This window comes from Lingula anatina, chromosome 2, assembly GCF_051362555.1.
Source record: "Lingula anatina isolate TDL-2025a chromosome 2, LinAna3.0, whole genome shotgun sequence".
In the NCBI taxonomy this organism is placed as follows: domain Eukaryota; kingdom Metazoa; phylum Brachiopoda; class Lingulata; order Lingulida; family Lingulidae; genus Lingula; species Lingula anatina.
Genome location: NC_141768.1, coordinates 42407319 through 42423282, shown reverse-complemented (window position 1 = coordinate 42423282; position 15964 = coordinate 42407319). Strand labels below are relative to the sequence as shown.

General features: G+C 38.5%; 1 protein-coding gene across 2 annotated transcripts in view; it reads right to left on the bottom strand.

Annotated features, from left to right (window-relative positions):
* Positions 1 to 15964, bottom strand: part of LOC106181652 (uncharacterized) — an 89613-nt gene that overhangs the window by 40051 nt on the left and 33598 nt on the right. For both annotated transcript variants that reach the window (XM_087007281.1, XM_087007282.1), the window contains exons 43-72: positions 15479 to 15716; positions 14871 to 15104; positions 14433 to 14597; positions 13776 to 14060; positions 13174 to 13413; positions 12606 to 12767; positions 12218 to 12385; positions 11520 to 11753; positions 11026 to 11208; positions 10412 to 10539; positions 9956 to 10100; positions 9409 to 9555; positions 8806 to 9075; positions 8340 to 8591; positions 7787 to 8089; positions 7277 to 7525; positions 6735 to 6956; positions 6287 to 6433; positions 5901 to 6016; positions 5357 to 5634; positions 4678 to 4970; positions 4242 to 4394; positions 3755 to 3958; positions 3263 to 3430; positions 2706 to 2988; positions 2161 to 2411; positions 1687 to 1824; positions 1229 to 1418; positions 714 to 895; positions 262 to 486 (exon numbers count right to left, since the gene is read on the bottom strand). In XM_087007281.1, the coding sequence (XP_086863407.1) occupies positions 262 to 486; positions 714 to 895; positions 1229 to 1418; positions 1687 to 1824; positions 2161 to 2411; positions 2706 to 2988; positions 3263 to 3430; positions 3755 to 3958; positions 4242 to 4394; positions 4678 to 4970; positions 5357 to 5634; positions 5901 to 6016; positions 6287 to 6433; positions 6735 to 6956; positions 7277 to 7525; positions 7787 to 8089; positions 8340 to 8591; positions 8806 to 9075; positions 9409 to 9555; positions 9956 to 10100; positions 10412 to 10539; positions 11026 to 11208; positions 11520 to 11753; positions 12218 to 12385; positions 12606 to 12767; positions 13174 to 13413; positions 13776 to 14060; positions 14433 to 14597; positions 14871 to 15104; positions 15479 to 15716 (6253 nt within the window). The remainder of the gene's footprint in view (positions 1 to 261; positions 487 to 713; positions 896 to 1228; positions 1419 to 1686; positions 1825 to 2160; positions 2412 to 2705; positions 2989 to 3262; positions 3431 to 3754; positions 3959 to 4241; positions 4395 to 4677; positions 4971 to 5356; positions 5635 to 5900; positions 6017 to 6286; positions 6434 to 6734; positions 6957 to 7276; positions 7526 to 7786; positions 8090 to 8339; positions 8592 to 8805; positions 9076 to 9408; positions 9556 to 9955; positions 10101 to 10411; positions 10540 to 11025; positions 11209 to 11519; positions 11754 to 12217; positions 12386 to 12605; positions 12768 to 13173; positions 13414 to 13775; positions 14061 to 14432; positions 14598 to 14870; positions 15105 to 15478; positions 15717 to 15964) is intronic.

The window sequence follows — 15964 nt, the reverse complement described above, 5'->3', positions numbered from 1 at the left end:
CTGATTGAAAAAGAGAAAGGAAAGAAATTATTAATTTTTCAAAGATTTTCATTTAAAATTCTTTGACACACACTGACACTGTCTGTGTGTAACATTTTCTGCTATTCTGCTGTTTCTCACTAGCTGATAAAATGAGGTTGATAAATGGCCTACCTCTTACATTATTTCATTTATCTAAAAACTAGCTTTAAACCTATTTCCTTTCTTAACTTGTTATTTGTATACAGCCAAAAAAAATAAAAGTTCTGTTCATGTTTCTACCTTGAATGACCTCCTCTGGCACACAATAGAACCCTCCTGGACATGTCAAGCACTCAGACATCTGGGTCAGGTTGGTGAAGGTCCCAGGTGGGCAGGGAACAGGCTGGCCACTCCCAGTAGGGCAGTGTAGACCAATAGGACAGGGTGTCTCAACAGGGTTAGGCACATCATTGCCACCAGGACAGTAGAAGCCAGGGTCACAGTTTCCAGATGGTGCTGATAGGCCTGAATTATAACCAATCAAAATCATTAGAAAATCAATCACAATACACAAAATGTATATTTTTCACAGTAGGTATATCTTGCATATGCAAAAACAAATAAAAGGCTCATCAATATCTTTACAAAAATGTTTGTTCATTCTAGCCCACACAATGTAGTGCACAAAGAAGACAATCCAGTGTGTTAGGCATGGCATTATGTTGATAGTGATTGCGTTGGAGAAGACTCACCAGTATCATTACAGTATGTGCCCTCATCACAGTTCACACACTGTGTCACATTCACATTGGCCAGTGTGTTGGTATATGTTCCCCTTGGACATGGAGTGGGACTGCCAGATCCCTCTGGACAGTAGTGACCAACTGGACAGGTGATGTTACGGGAATGATAAGACCCCAATTCACAGTAGTAGCTAGAATTTTTAAAAATTAACAATAAATAATCGTCCCTTGTGTTTCTTCAACCAGTTCATTTTAACAAATGTTTAACAAACAAATCAAATAGTTTGTAAAAGATGCCAAAAAAAAAATTTCGTTATCAGAAGATCACTTTATTCTATTCTGGTTTTAACTGGTGATAAGTTTCATGATAGTTTTCATGATATCCAGGTTTATAAATTACATTTTTGAGTGGAATCACAGATCAATTTTTGCACTTTAAGAACAATGTAACTAGTTTAACTTTTAAGTTTTCTTTAGATCATTTCAAAACTGAGATGCAATAAACATCCTGAGTGCACACTCACCCTGGTTCACATGGTCCACTGGTGTTAGTCATGCCTGTGTCAGCACAATAGCTCCCTGCTGGACACAGGGTGCAGTCTGTGTCTGCATGGAGTCCAGTAGTGTTGCTATAACTACCCTGTGGACAGTTAATGGGTGCTGGACTTCCCTCTGGACAGTACTGGCCAGCTGGACAGATATTGGCATCAATACCTTGTGGAAAATTAATAAATATATATGCAGGAAATAAAAAAAAAACAAACACTAATGCTGCTCAGACAAAAAATATATCACAGCATTTCATTAGGAAAAGTGCACTAAAAGCACACTATTGTACAGTGGTTAAGATATTTCAATGTCACATTCAGAAGGTATCTTGACTAAGTACATATAGGTATGTGCAGCTTATTACAAAATTATTAAAGGCCATATATATAGTTAAAGCTTATTACAGTATGAACTGTATACAATGATATCTTACCTTGGTCAGGGGCTGATATATTAGCATACTGCCTGCAGTAGTATCCTGGGGAGCAGAGGTCAGTAGGAGTGACCATTCCAGGCATTGGGCAGTAGTAGCCACCAAGGCATGGGGAGCAGTCAGATTCCTGTTGTAAACCTGGAAATATACATAGATTTTATTAGCTATACGATGATCATGGTTGTGCTTTGTGTGACTATGTAATACTGTGAATATCAAAAGTTGTGTAAGTATTGCATTAGATAAAATGTGGAAATCATGGGCCAAAGTGTAAATGAAAAGTATTGCATTAGGTTACATGACATATAAACATTTACTGAATTGACAACAATTTTGTTGATATGACAGAACCGGATACAGTTGTATATATGCAACATTTTCTTTAAAACACTGCTATTCTAAGTTATCAGAAAAACATCAATTGCCATATCCTAAGCTTTGTTGTAAGATGACACTACCTTTTTGTCTACCCACCTGTTCTGTTGTTGAAGGTGCCAACAGGACACAAGAATTCATTACTGTAACTTGTCCCAGCGGGACAGTACGAGCCAATGGGACAGACGGTGGTGCTGTTGTCAAGGACAACAATAGCCATGGTGTTGTCACAGAAGTACCCGGCGGGACAGGTGACACAGGTCGGTTGTGTCTCCTGGTCTTGGTAGGTCCCATTATTACACCTGATGGGTGCCCCGCTGCCAGTGGGACAGTAATGACCTACAGGGCATCTGGAATGGATGACCATAAAATAATAAAATCAGGTTTTTGGAAACAAGAGCAACACTTCATCTTGTCCTGGTTAAACAGTGATCTCTACTGTCAGATGAATTTGTTGGTGGTGCTTTTAAATTTATTATTGTCATAAATGAAAATATAATAAAAATGATGTATTAATATTGATGACCATGCAGCTAATTGCTTTTCAAAAGTATTAGACAGTGGTAAAAAAATTGTGAACACACACAGAGTGAGATAGCCTCCAGCCAATTCTAGTTTTCATATAAATCACAAACAACTCCAACCTGTACTCATGGGGAGTGGACATGTTCATTCCCCCTGGACAGTAGTAGCCCTCAGTGCAGTCACCATCCGGCACAGCCAGACCTCCCCCTGGACAGTACTGACCAAGTGGACATGACATGCAGTCCGTCTCCTCGTCCTGTTGGGTCACATTGAGGAACGTTCCTGGTGGACATGGCTGCTGGGCAGTGCTGCCCTCTGGACAGTAATGACCAAGTGGGCATATGTTACCAGTAACGCCATCTGTTGGCATGGATGTATTGGAAGTCAGGGTGCAATAGAATCCTAGAAAGGAAAAAATTAACTAATAATAACAATTAATTATCTTGTCATTTCCAAATAAGTAAAATAAATACTAACTTCTTTGCTTACATAGGTTTCAACTTCAAATATTATTTTCTATTACTAATATCCCCTTAAGACAACATAAATTTTGTTATAAATAATATATCCATATATTGGTTACAATATTACTAGGTACTGACTACACTCAATATATCTTTTGTTGACCACATATCATATAACAAATTATATAGATTTAAAAATAACACCAACTGACCAGCAGAACAGTTTCCAGTGGGTGCTTCCAGTCCTGGGGTCTGGCAGTACATCCCTGGGGTGCACTGCTGTGGCTCATATGACCCCTGTGGACAGTAGTAGCCAGGCTGACACTGCCCACCACTCACTGTGGTGTTAGCTGCACTGGAGTTGCCACTGCAGTACCAGCCTGAGAAATAAAGTGGAAATTATTTCAATTGCCACTGGGAAATTTGACTATTATTATAATAATATTATAATCTCCAAGAAATTATTAAGGTACATATGCTGCAAAATTATACAATATCACAAATTAAGTGAAAGGAAAATACTGAGAAAAAGATAATTAAGCAAAAATTTTGTAAACGGTGCCCTATATTGAAATTTCTTGAAAGACCTATGAATGGGGTAAAAATTTATCAGTTTATCAAACAATAATCAATAAAATTCAATTATACAGATTTTGATTTAAAGCCTTTATGAGATATTTTACTAGAAATCAAAGAAAATATACCTGGTGAGCAGAGTCCAGTTGGATAGTCCAGTCCCTGTCTTTCACAATACTGACCACCTGGACATGGTAGACAGTCAGACAGAGAGCGGGCCATTGTGGCGTTATAGTAGGAGCCCTCTGGACAGGGGTACTGGTAGGCAGATGATGTTCCAGCTGGACAGTAGTGACCTGGTGGACACTCGGTGTTTTCATAGACCACAGCACCTAAGGGGAAAGAAATCAAATTTTGTAAGATTAGATCTAGGTAATTCAATACTTTATAATTTAAATTGTAATACTATTTAACAAAAGGTTCTAAATTCATATAAACTGATTTGTTTCCAAATATAATAACACACACTAAACATAAGCATGCAAAGAATTTCTAAACAATGGAAATACATAACAGTTACTCAAAAATCCCACAAAATGTGAGCAATACAGATGCCACTCAAATGTCCCCTTTTCTTCTAGACTGATCCTCAGTGAAACTGCAGCATTTGATTACCTTCCAGACAATAGTATCCCTCTGGACACTGGTGGCAGAGAGCCTGTCCCGTCTCGTTGCTGAAGGTACCGGCACCACAAGCCTGAGGGTGGGTGGTACCAATGGGACAGTAGCTACCTGGGGGACAGATGTCGCCAACTCCTGTCTCTCCACCTGCAGTAGATAAAACATATGAGAAAACTAATTCAAAGTAATTTGCACATGTACTCTACACTCAATTTCTTTAAATATTTTATATAAAAGTCTAATTTGGGATGGTTTGTATAACTGATTTTAATTTCAATTTGAAAAAACTTCACAAGTAATGCTTACTCTAAAAATTATCCATGTGCTATTCTATTTTCTATTTGAAATAAATCTTTTTTCGTTCTTAGAAATTATGAATATCATTTCAAAGTATTAATAAACTATAACTCATATCAGTTCATTTCCTCACCTGGCATCTGGCATGTTCCATTGGTCAGTGTAGCATTGGCAATTCCAGTTGGTCTTGCTCTGTCCACTCCATACTCACAATAGTACCCTGCATCACACTGGGCAGTCTCGGACGTGGCAGCAAGTTGGTCACAGTAATAGCCCCCTGTGCAAGGGGTACACTGGTCAGTGCTGGACAGTCCAGTCTGGTTGCTGTAGGTACCAAATGGACATGGCTGCCAGTCAATGCCAGTGCCTTCTGGACAGAAGTAGCCAGCTGGACATGCCTGTACTAGGTCACCATGGAGACAGTACCTGGAGGTAAGAAAAAGGGCTCAAATAATTAATAATTTGCTACCAGCATGATAGAAATATTAATTGATAAGTACTGATTAAGATATCTCTAAAAAAGATAAACTTTTCTGGAAATCTTTAGAGAATAAAACAAGTGTTTTCATACAAGTCTTTTGAGAAAATTTAAAATAAATGAATTAAAGAAATTCTATAAGCTACTAAATCTGGATATAAATGTCAAATAACAATCCCATGTTTAGATGGGTGGCTATAAACAGCAGTAAATGGATATTCTCAATATTTTAAGAGTAACACCATAACAACCCAACCTAACCTCTATTGTGCCCTAAGAGAGCCATGCAAAGTTTTTAACAGCAACAAAAACAATAACAATAGCACCAACTCACCATCCAGCATCACAAATATAACATTCTGGTGCCATAGTATGATTCATGTAAGTTCCATTAGCACATGGCGTGGGCTGAGAAGAGTTTAGTGGACAGTAGTGACCCTCTGGACAGGGGTAGTCTGCTGGTCTGGAGTCATTCTGGCCACCTGGACAATAAAATCCTGGTTCACAGGGGCCAGAGGTCACATTAAGTCCCTCGTCACCACAGTACTGGCCTGGAGTACACTGTGTGCACTGTTCACTGCTGTTTAGACCATAGTATGGGTTGAATGTGCCCTGAAGTACAGAAAAAATCTTTAGTGAATATTCTGAAAATATTCATATCGTATGTAATTTACATTCAGTTACATTCATATTTCAGTACCTTTGAGGTAATGAATCTCTCTCTTTTTCTCTTTCTCTCCATGCAGGGAATTAAAGCATCTACGATATAATTCCCTGGTCTATGCTAATGTGATAAATTCAGCTAACAGGCAAAGCTTCTGTGTTGGACAGAGGTGACTGATCCAAGGTGGACAATACTGATCCTTTCTCTAACTCACCTGTGGACACCTGAAAGGTACAGCTGTCTGTGTTGGACAGTAGTGACCCAAGGTACACAAGGCACTTCTGGAAGATACTGACCCTTCCTCACAGTAATAGCCCGCTTTACAGTCACCTATAGAGAGATCGCATAGTGAGAAACTCATTTACAACAAGTTAATGTTGTCTCTGGACATGGTAATACATGTTTTCTTAGTTCCTCATCATTTTATTTCATCAATCTCTCCTTCATCATCATCATTATGACCAAAAATCAAATGATAGTCATAATAATCAAGAGCCAGTGATAGCAAAGTAACAACAATTATTCTTATTATGATCATCTACTGATATTCAAAGAAAAATCCCATTCTACAAATACAGGCATAAGAGGGGCATATCTCACCTTCATCATTGAGCAGTCCCTGTTGTTCACAGTACATGCCAGGGTGACAGGGGGTGCACTCGGAGCTGTTACGTAACCCATCAGTGCCACCGAATGTTCCTGGTGGACATGGAACTGGCTCAGCAGTGCCCTCTGGACAATACGAGCCTAAAGAGACATTTTAAGTTTTATGATTACCTGTTCCTTTAGATGATTAAGAAAAAAATTAAGTGCCACTAAAACTTCGAGAGAATTCCTTCAGAAAAAAATAAAATGATTGCACTACAAACACATGATACAACTTAAAAATGACTTTTAATAGCAACAATCAAATATGTTCCCAAAAAATAAAGCTGTGGTTTTCATATTTTGAAATTCCAGTACAGCACTTTAAAATCAATCAGTTTTGATTAATTTTGATATATATGATAATTTACCAGTTTATAACAGGTGACACATAAACACCAACCTTGAGGACAGACATTAGCATCTGTGGTCTGATTGGGTGTGGCAGACTCTGCATACTGCCTGCAGTAGTAACCCGCGCTGCAGAGGCCAACTGGTGCAGTCCTTCCCACAATGCTACAGTGCATTCCACCTGAACAAGGACTACAGTTGTCACTGCTGTTATAACCTGTGTCATTGCCAAAAGTTCCCAGAGGACAAGGGTATGTGTCTGCTCTTGGTGTACCTGGATGAGAAATATCACCATTCATTTTTCTTATTAAAATGACATAATCTGTTCATTAAAAACTAAGCCCTAAAGTAGCATTACTCATTATGGGTAGTTGGGGTTTAAGTGATAAAGGCACCATGAAAAGGTATTTGCCATACTCATTTTAGTCGATAAAGATGTAAATCACTTAAATACAATAACTTGACATTTTGTACAATTTTCAAAAATTAAAGCCATTTGCTGAATAAAAAACTCTAAAAATAATTACAGAAATTAAAGAACTAATTCCAAGGATATTAACAAAAAATTAAAGATAATATGATTACGAAACTTACCATCCAGACAGTAGTAGCCGGCTGGACAGGTGATGGTTTCATTGATGACCACAACTCCATAGCTGTTATCACAGTAGTAGCCACTAGGACATGTCTTACATCCAAACTGACCAGTCTGGTCCTGGTAGGTTCCACTTGGACACAGTACAGGGCTTGAGCTGGCCTCTGGACAGTAGTGACCAACAGTACACAGGTAAGGGTCAGGTGTCCGCTCTCCTTGTGGGCAGTAATAGCCTGCTGTACAGTTACCTGAACAAAATGGGAAATAGAATATTTGTTGGTTGTATGCCAGAAAAGAACCCAATTCCATAAACACTTTAAATTTTTAAAAAATTATCCACCCTTTTGACCATGAAAAACCTTGAATTTTCACTATAAAAACTTTTGACTGTGTAAGTTGTTCTGTAAACAAACCATTAACTCTCACAACAAGCAGTATCTTACAACAACTCCAAATATTTAATTCCTTGGTAATGTTTAAAATATCAGTACCACCGTCTGCAGTCTTACCTGAAGTCTCCACCATACTGTAGTTAGCACAGTACTCCCCATAACTGCAAGCCACACAGTCTGTCACATTGATATTGCCCACACTGGGGCTGTAGGTCCCTGGGGCACAGGGTGTCGGCCACTGAGACCCCACCTCACAGTAGAACCCAGCAGGGCAGATGTCCCCAGTGATGTTTCCAGTGGGGGTTGGGGAGGAGGATGTGCCCATGCAGTAATAGCCCTGGGAGCAAAGTCCAGTGGGGGTGTCCAGCCCTGGGGTCTGGCAGTACTGACCGCCTGGACAATCCAAGGGAGCCTGGGAACCTGAAGCAGCCAATTTAATATGAAGTAAGTAACTTCACTTCTGTTCTGCTATCATTATCAAGTAAAAAATAATTACAATTCAAATGATTCTACTGTTTTCATGCAACTTAGCTTCAGCCATCGAGAGCCAGGTGCTGATGCAACGTAAATGATATCATTCTCACATGCGAGCCATTGCCTGCCTGTCCCTCACTTCAAGAATATCATCAACTATTTGGATCATATGACACCAAATCATAACATATCATACCCAGAGGACAATAATATCCTGGCTGACACTGTCCACCATTGATGGTATCATTGGAGTTGGTAGCAGCACTGGTGCAGTACCAGCCAGCCTGGCACTGTCCTGTGGGCTGGGGGTTACCCTGACCCTCACAGTACCATCCCCCTGGGCAGGGTTGACAGTCTGCTAGAGATGTCCCTTGTGTGAGGTTGTTGTAGGTCCCTGGTGGACACTTGTGTTGGGTGGGGTGCTCTGTGCCATTCAGACAGTAGTGGCCTGAAATTTGAAAAAGAAAGGTCAATGAACAGTTTTATAAAATCATTATCATTTAAAAAGATTTACCTCCAATTTTTTAAGAACCACATTTAAAAAATAATTTATGCAAAAATCCATATAATAGGGTTAAACACCTCAAGTGGTTATTATTAAAATCATTTCATAGTATCATTCAACAGAAACATAGATGGCTTTCACATCCAAGACAACTTACCTTCTGGACAAGGAGTGCTGAGGAACTCGGATGCATTAGCCATGCAGTAGAAACCCTGAGGACATACAGTACACAGTGGCATGCCGACCATGTCAGCATATGTCCCAGCATTACATGGTTGAGCCACTGTGGTCCCTAGAGGGCAGTAGTGTCCAAGAGGACATACGCCCCCTATACCTGTGAAGGTGGCCTGGTCTGGGCATGTGCAGTTGATGGTGCTGTTGTCTGCTCCAGGTGTTGGGCGATCCACTCCTGATTGACAGTAGTAACCTAGTAAAAAGATCAAATTGGAGTTGTAATATTAAATTAACTGTGAACATATACTTGAGTGGCACTATCTTATAGTTAACAAAATGGATACCTTACAAAAAGTTGCCCTTGTGTGAAAATTCGCAAATTCCAATCGCTCACTGGGCTATGTACCAAACTATTTGAACCAACATATTCCTATAGATATAGTGCTATATAATATATTGTCTTCCCCATTAAAATAATTACCAATTATATTGCATTATATAAGAGGAGTCCTCATATATTTACACAAGGGGCATCAGATTGTGTTAGAGAAGACACAAAATTGTGCTAGTGTCCAGCTATTCTTACCCTCTGAGCAGTTCCCAGTGGGGGCTGTGTTATGTTCTCCCTGACAATACTGACCACCTGTACATGAGATGCACTGACTGACATCATACAGGCCCTGCTGGTCACTGTATGTCCCTGCTGGACATGACTGCCAGTCTAGTCCAGTACCTGGAGACCAAAGTTAGCATTATCATTATCTTAAAAAATATAATTTTGTCATGATGTGCTTATTGCTATGAGTTCATTTTCTGTTTTTTTTTTAAATACAAATCAATTCATTTAAGACTTGAACTGATGCCATGGGGCTTCCAATGGCTTCGGACATCCCAACAATGATTTTTCACTACTATTAATAATTAATGGAATCTTTATCTAATATTATGTGTTCTTTGCCAAATATTTCAATCTCTTCATAATGAAAAGTGTTTGCAAGGTAACTTTCAAGGAAAATGTCTTAAAAAAAAAGTAAAAAAAGTAAGAAAAAAGTAAGAAATGCGTCATGTAATACTACTTAAAATATCTTTAAATTTACTACTTAAAATATCTTTAAATTTAGCAACAATCATACCTGCTGGACAGTAGTAGCCAGCTGGACATGGCTGGGCATTGAGAGAAGCATTATGTGGCCGCACTGGGAGACAGTAGTAGCCTTGAGGGCAGGTGTCACAGCTGCTGGCTCCAGTGTCATTGGCATAGGTTCCCTCAGAACATTCCTAAAGGCACATGATAATAGGGTTTATTGTTCTGAATGTTTACAATTTGAAATTTAAAAAAATCTAATGAAAATGTATACTAAATTAATTATAAATAAAATAAAAACAAATAAATAAATGAAAAAAATCTAGTTAAAAAAATCAATATTCAAATATATCCACCTTGAAAAACAGCCAATTTTCCTTCAAGCCATATATCATACATACACCATCACAAGCTTTCCTAGTGTTAAAAAATCAATTAGAATAAAAAATTCTGTACCAATAGTAATCTCAACCCCACAATCTTAAACCCTAACTACTGTCAATACCTGATATATGGCACTTCCATTGGGGCAATGCATTCCTCTTGGACATATGTATTCCACAGGATTAGGGACAGCCACTGCTTCAGGGCAGTAGTAGCCACCCCAACACTGTAACTCTGCTGCGGTCAAGCCTGATAGAGAGAGGCAGTTTTTCAGTATTAATTCATAACTACAAAATCACAGTAACTGTTATCCTATCATTATGTTTTAATATGTAATATGAGATATTTGACACATTCTGGCCATTTCTAGTCACAGCTCTTGGCAGTTGATTATAGCTCTTGGCAGTTCAAAACTCTGCAGTATTTTATATTAAACATTTCAGTCTGAACTGATTTCATAATAAATATTTAGATCTTATTCACAACTATTGTTGCACTGAGCATATAGTCATGTCACAGCAATATCATGATCCACTAAATACTCCACAGAACACAATCCTACACAAATAATGTCACACCTAACACACTGCTCTGAACACAATCCTACACAAATAATGTCACACCTAATGCACTGCCCTGAACACAATCCTACACAAATAATGTCACACCTAACACACTGCCCTGAACACAATCCTACACAAATAATGTCACACCTAACACACTGTCCTGACTTACCAGTATCTGGGCAGTAATATCCTCCAGTACAGTTGGTACATTCACTCTCTAGGCTTAGTCCAGTGGTGTTGGAGAATGTCCCTCTAGGACAAGGTGTGGGCATTACTGACCCCTGGGGGCAGTAACTGCCTGCATCACACTGGATGTGTGTGGCCACACTGGCTCCACTGGGGCAGTAATAGCCTGTAAAGTTACAATAAGATACTTCACATCTTATATATCATTGTCTTTCTACCTCACACAGATTTGTTTCACTATGTTCTAATCAATGAAACAGTCATGTTTTAAACTTATTATATTTTGAAAGAATGAAAATATGTGCCCAATGATATTTTTCTCCATTAGATTTGGTTTTCCTTTTCTTATTTGACATAGATATAACAAATAGACTTCAACTAACTAGATGTAAAAAGCCATCTTCATTTTGCTGCTCTCTCCAAAATGTTGTCACCTTTAAAATCTAAAGAACACAAGAAACTAAAACCACGACCTACCAGCCTGACACTCTGAACCTGGCTCAGTCATGTTCCAGGATGGACAGAAGACACCACCAGTGCAGTTGCTGCATTCTTCCACTGACTGCCGCCTGGTGGCGTTGGTGTATGTCCCCGGTGGACAGGATAAAGGGGCAGCACTGCCTTGTGGACAGTAGTGACCAATTGGACACTCGTCTGCATCGTTACTGTAAGTTGGTGTGGAGCTGTTGGAGCCAGATCGACAGTAGTAACCTGGAAAAAATTAATTATATGTATTCTGACAATGCACGTTTAAAGAAGGGTTAATGATTTTCTGGTAAAGTAAGGTATAACGAGGCAAAAACAAAAATGACAACAGACAATCATCTACACTGTTAAAATACTGCAATGAGATTTGTGACTGCTTGTAAAATCTTTACTTCCTGGACATTAATTAATTTTCAAAATGGTAAAGAAGCAGTAAATGATCTATCAGCAAATTTCTTATGAAAACTAATTTTCTTCAATTTTAATTGTGCAAGGTATGTTTAAATAGCATGTTCAACATAAGAAATGCATCTTCAATTTCTGTGGTAGGACAGGTTTTTTCCACAGTCACCAAAGGAATTGCTCCTCAAGTCCTCAAGGGCACACTATTCACAATATGTGACAACAGGACACTATCAATCCATCAACATTTAAATCAACAAAATGTTATTTCCATCATCCCCACCCACCTGCAGCACACAGGCCCGTGGGTTCCACCAGTCCCTCAGTCTCACAGTAACTTCCACCACTACACTGCTGACAGTCACTGACATCTGTGCGGTGAGTGAGATTACTGAAGGTTCCACGCGGGCAGGGGTTCTCATAGGCCTGGGTGGTGTTTCCAGGACAGTAGAAACCTATGAAGAGAAAAAGCATGGCATGAATAAATCTGACATTTTTAATTCATATAATCAATTTGAAATTCATACCTAAGGATCTTTTAAATATTTCATATATTTTACATAATCATACATGTTATGAAAGTTTTACTAAGATCAAAGTCCTTAATAAGATAAAAAATTAACAACAGCACATTGTGAATTCTAAATTTATATTATACTTTCTCACTTCACTGACCTGCTGGACAATATGTGTCATTGTACAACACCACTGGATCCATGGTGTTATCACAGTAATATGCTGCTGGACATGGCTTACAGTTGACCTGGCCATACTCATCCTGGTACTGACCAGATGGACAGCGCAGAGGGGCCGAGCTACCCAATGGACAGTAGTGACCTGGGGAGGAATGGTTCATAATGAGATTATTAATGATTGGGAGTTTCAGAAATAAATTATGTAAATATAATACAATGGAATAGGATTTAAGTAACCTTAAGAAGTCATATGTAGACTAAAGGTATATCTTTGTGAAAATTGCTGGACATTATCTTTTATAATGCTACTACCACTTGAAAATTTTACTTATCAAAAACGAATATTTTATGGTATTCGGTATTCAAAACAAAGTCAATAATTCCATTATTGTCTTTGATGAGTTTAAAAAACTTCAGTTCCTTTTAAAATGACTGATAATTTCTGTTTTCACACATGAGGACCATTTTTTTTTACTTAATCGCATCAAAATAAACATCGCTATAATAAAGAAATAACTAAAAAAATCAAAGAAATAGAAACCACCCACCTAATGTACAGTTGTACCCAGTGGGTTGTGAAGAGTCTTGACCACCTGGACAGTAGTAGCCAGCAGCACACTGGCCAGTGGGCAGTGCATTCCCACTCCCAGCACAGTACCAGCCAGGGGTACAGCTAATGCAGTCACTGGATGCATCGTTCCCTGTGCTGTTGAGGAAGTAGCCATTTTGACATAGTGTTGGGGAATCACTCCCTAGAGGGCAGTATGCACCCTGGGGGCAGATGTCTCCTGAAATTGTAATAAATATAATTGTTTTATATAATACTCATTCAATTTTAATATAAATTGCCAATCATTGTTAAACCATTACCAGTACTAAAATGGGTGAATTAGCATTAAAGTGGATGCTTTAAAATTGAAATATTTAATTAAGTAAACCTTCTATTTATAACTGCTCTTTTTTATTTGACAAGTTCAAACCAGAAAACATATCTCATATATTACAGTTATTAACATATTGTAAAAGCTCTTTTCTATTGTCAAATAACAAAACCAACACAAATTTCATGATAGAAAGTAAATCAGAAAAAACAAAATTATCAACCAATTACATTCATTCCAAATGAAGCAGCAGAAGTAATTTGGCTAACCTGTCACATTCCCATCAGTAGGATTGGACACCACAGCCATGGCAGTACAGTAGTACCCTGCATCACACTGGCCAGATGTGGCATTCAGCATGTCTACCTCACAATAATAACCTCCAGGACATGGGGTAGGGAAGGTGGAACCCTCGGGGCAGTAATATCCAGCCACACAGTTATTACCACCCACTCCAGATGGCGTTGGTGTAGTTGCACTTCCAGAGCAGTAGTACCCTGCCATACACATACCACTGGGGTAACTGAGACTTTCTCTTTCACAGTAGTACCCACCTGGGAAAAAAGAGTACAACAACTTGTTCATTGTACCATCTTGTAAATAAAAAGATTCAATGGATATTAATTTTTCACACAGTGATGTAATCTTCATAATTCATATCTTTTCGAGAAAAAAGACTGAAGTGTCTAGAAAGAAATTTTAATGTTTGAATCAAAAAGTTCACATCATTTGTGTCCAAAAAATGGGTAGCAAGATCACCAAAGAGTATGTTTACACAACACTTATTATTTGCTGTATTAAGATGGCCACATATACCACCAAGATGAGGTAGGCATATGGATATTGCCTTCACCATAATAATAATAATAATACATCTCATTGTGTTAAGTTGTACGGTGTTTTTAGTGAAACAGTATAAAGCATACCAGGGCATGGCAGGCAGTCCTCCACTCTTGTCCTGAGAGTCTGATTATTATATGTGCCTGCAGCACATGGGTACTGGTTCCACCATTCGGTACCATTTGGACAGTAGTAGCCAGATGTACATGGGTTGTCTGTATAGTTCGTGGTGCCAGATGGACAGTAATAGCCTGGGGAAAAATGAGTTTGTTAAAGACATAAAAATTGTAAACCAATGATAAAAATACCATAATACCATCCATTACCCCCCTTTTTTTATTATGTAGTCCTTCTTGATATAATTAACCAAATTTGTGATGCACCTGTATTATCTCATAATAATATATTGATGCTACACAGGAACTTGGTGGTTTACATTGTACTCAAAACAAATTTAGTTTTAAGGGTCTAAAATACAATTTCACAAATATAAAAAATAAAGAAATTTAAAAATTAACCCATACCTTGTGGGCAGGTCTTGCAAGCCTCTAACCCTTCCTCATCCGCATAAGTTCCGTTGGCACAGACCACAGGATACTGACTGCTCTGTGGACAGTAATGACCAACTGGACAACGTCCACCATAGCCCAGTTGTCTCCAGTCGTAGCAGGTCTCATTAATGGCATCAGTCTGGTTGGTACCATCAGGATAGGGTCGATCAACTCCAATAATACACCAGTGGCCAGCGGCACAGTTACCTAAAGGAGGGCGATTTTTAAAATTGAATATTGAATATCCTTTTTTGTAGCCTAATTTTTGGTGCAAGCAATGGTCAAAATTTTATAAGATATGTAAGAAATTATAAATGTATTTATTATATTCAAGTGTGTTAAGCAAAGCAGCTGAAACAATTTAATCCTGAAGTGACAGAAAAGATCTTTATTGATCAAACAGTTTCAATATAAAATTTGGTACGCTTTTCCATAGAAAACTGTTCTGAAAAGAAGCAAAATTCAAGTGTTAGGACAGAATACAGAGTGGGTAAAACTAGTTTGATATGCCTAACACTGTAAGGTATCCGAATCCATTTCACATCAGTGTGTTAGTTGTGACAACACAATTCTTGTCTCACCTGATGGACTTCCCAGATGCTCCGAATCACAATGCTGACCAGCTGGACATGGCTTACACTGGTTTAGGTCATAAAGTCCAGTCTGGTCACTGTATGTTCCTCTTGGACAAGACTTGATGTCCAGTCCTGTGCCTTCTGGACAGTAGTAACCCACAGGACATATCTCAGACTGGCCGGCAGCAGCACAGAAGTAGCCAGCATCACAGGGCAGGCAGTTCACAGCATGAGTGTAGTTCACCTGTATTAGAGATAAAACCAAATATTCACTGGTCATCCATATCTATAATGTTAACAAATCCTTCATAAGCATACCTAATTAGAAGTTGTTAATTATATGCAATATACCTTTCCCACTAGGGCAGCTTTCAAAGATAATAAAAATGACTCATCCATTTTTTATATTTTCAGAAATGTCTGTCATTGAATATCCCGTTATTCACTATAACATTCATGATCTATGCAATCTTGCAATGAACCCACATTAAA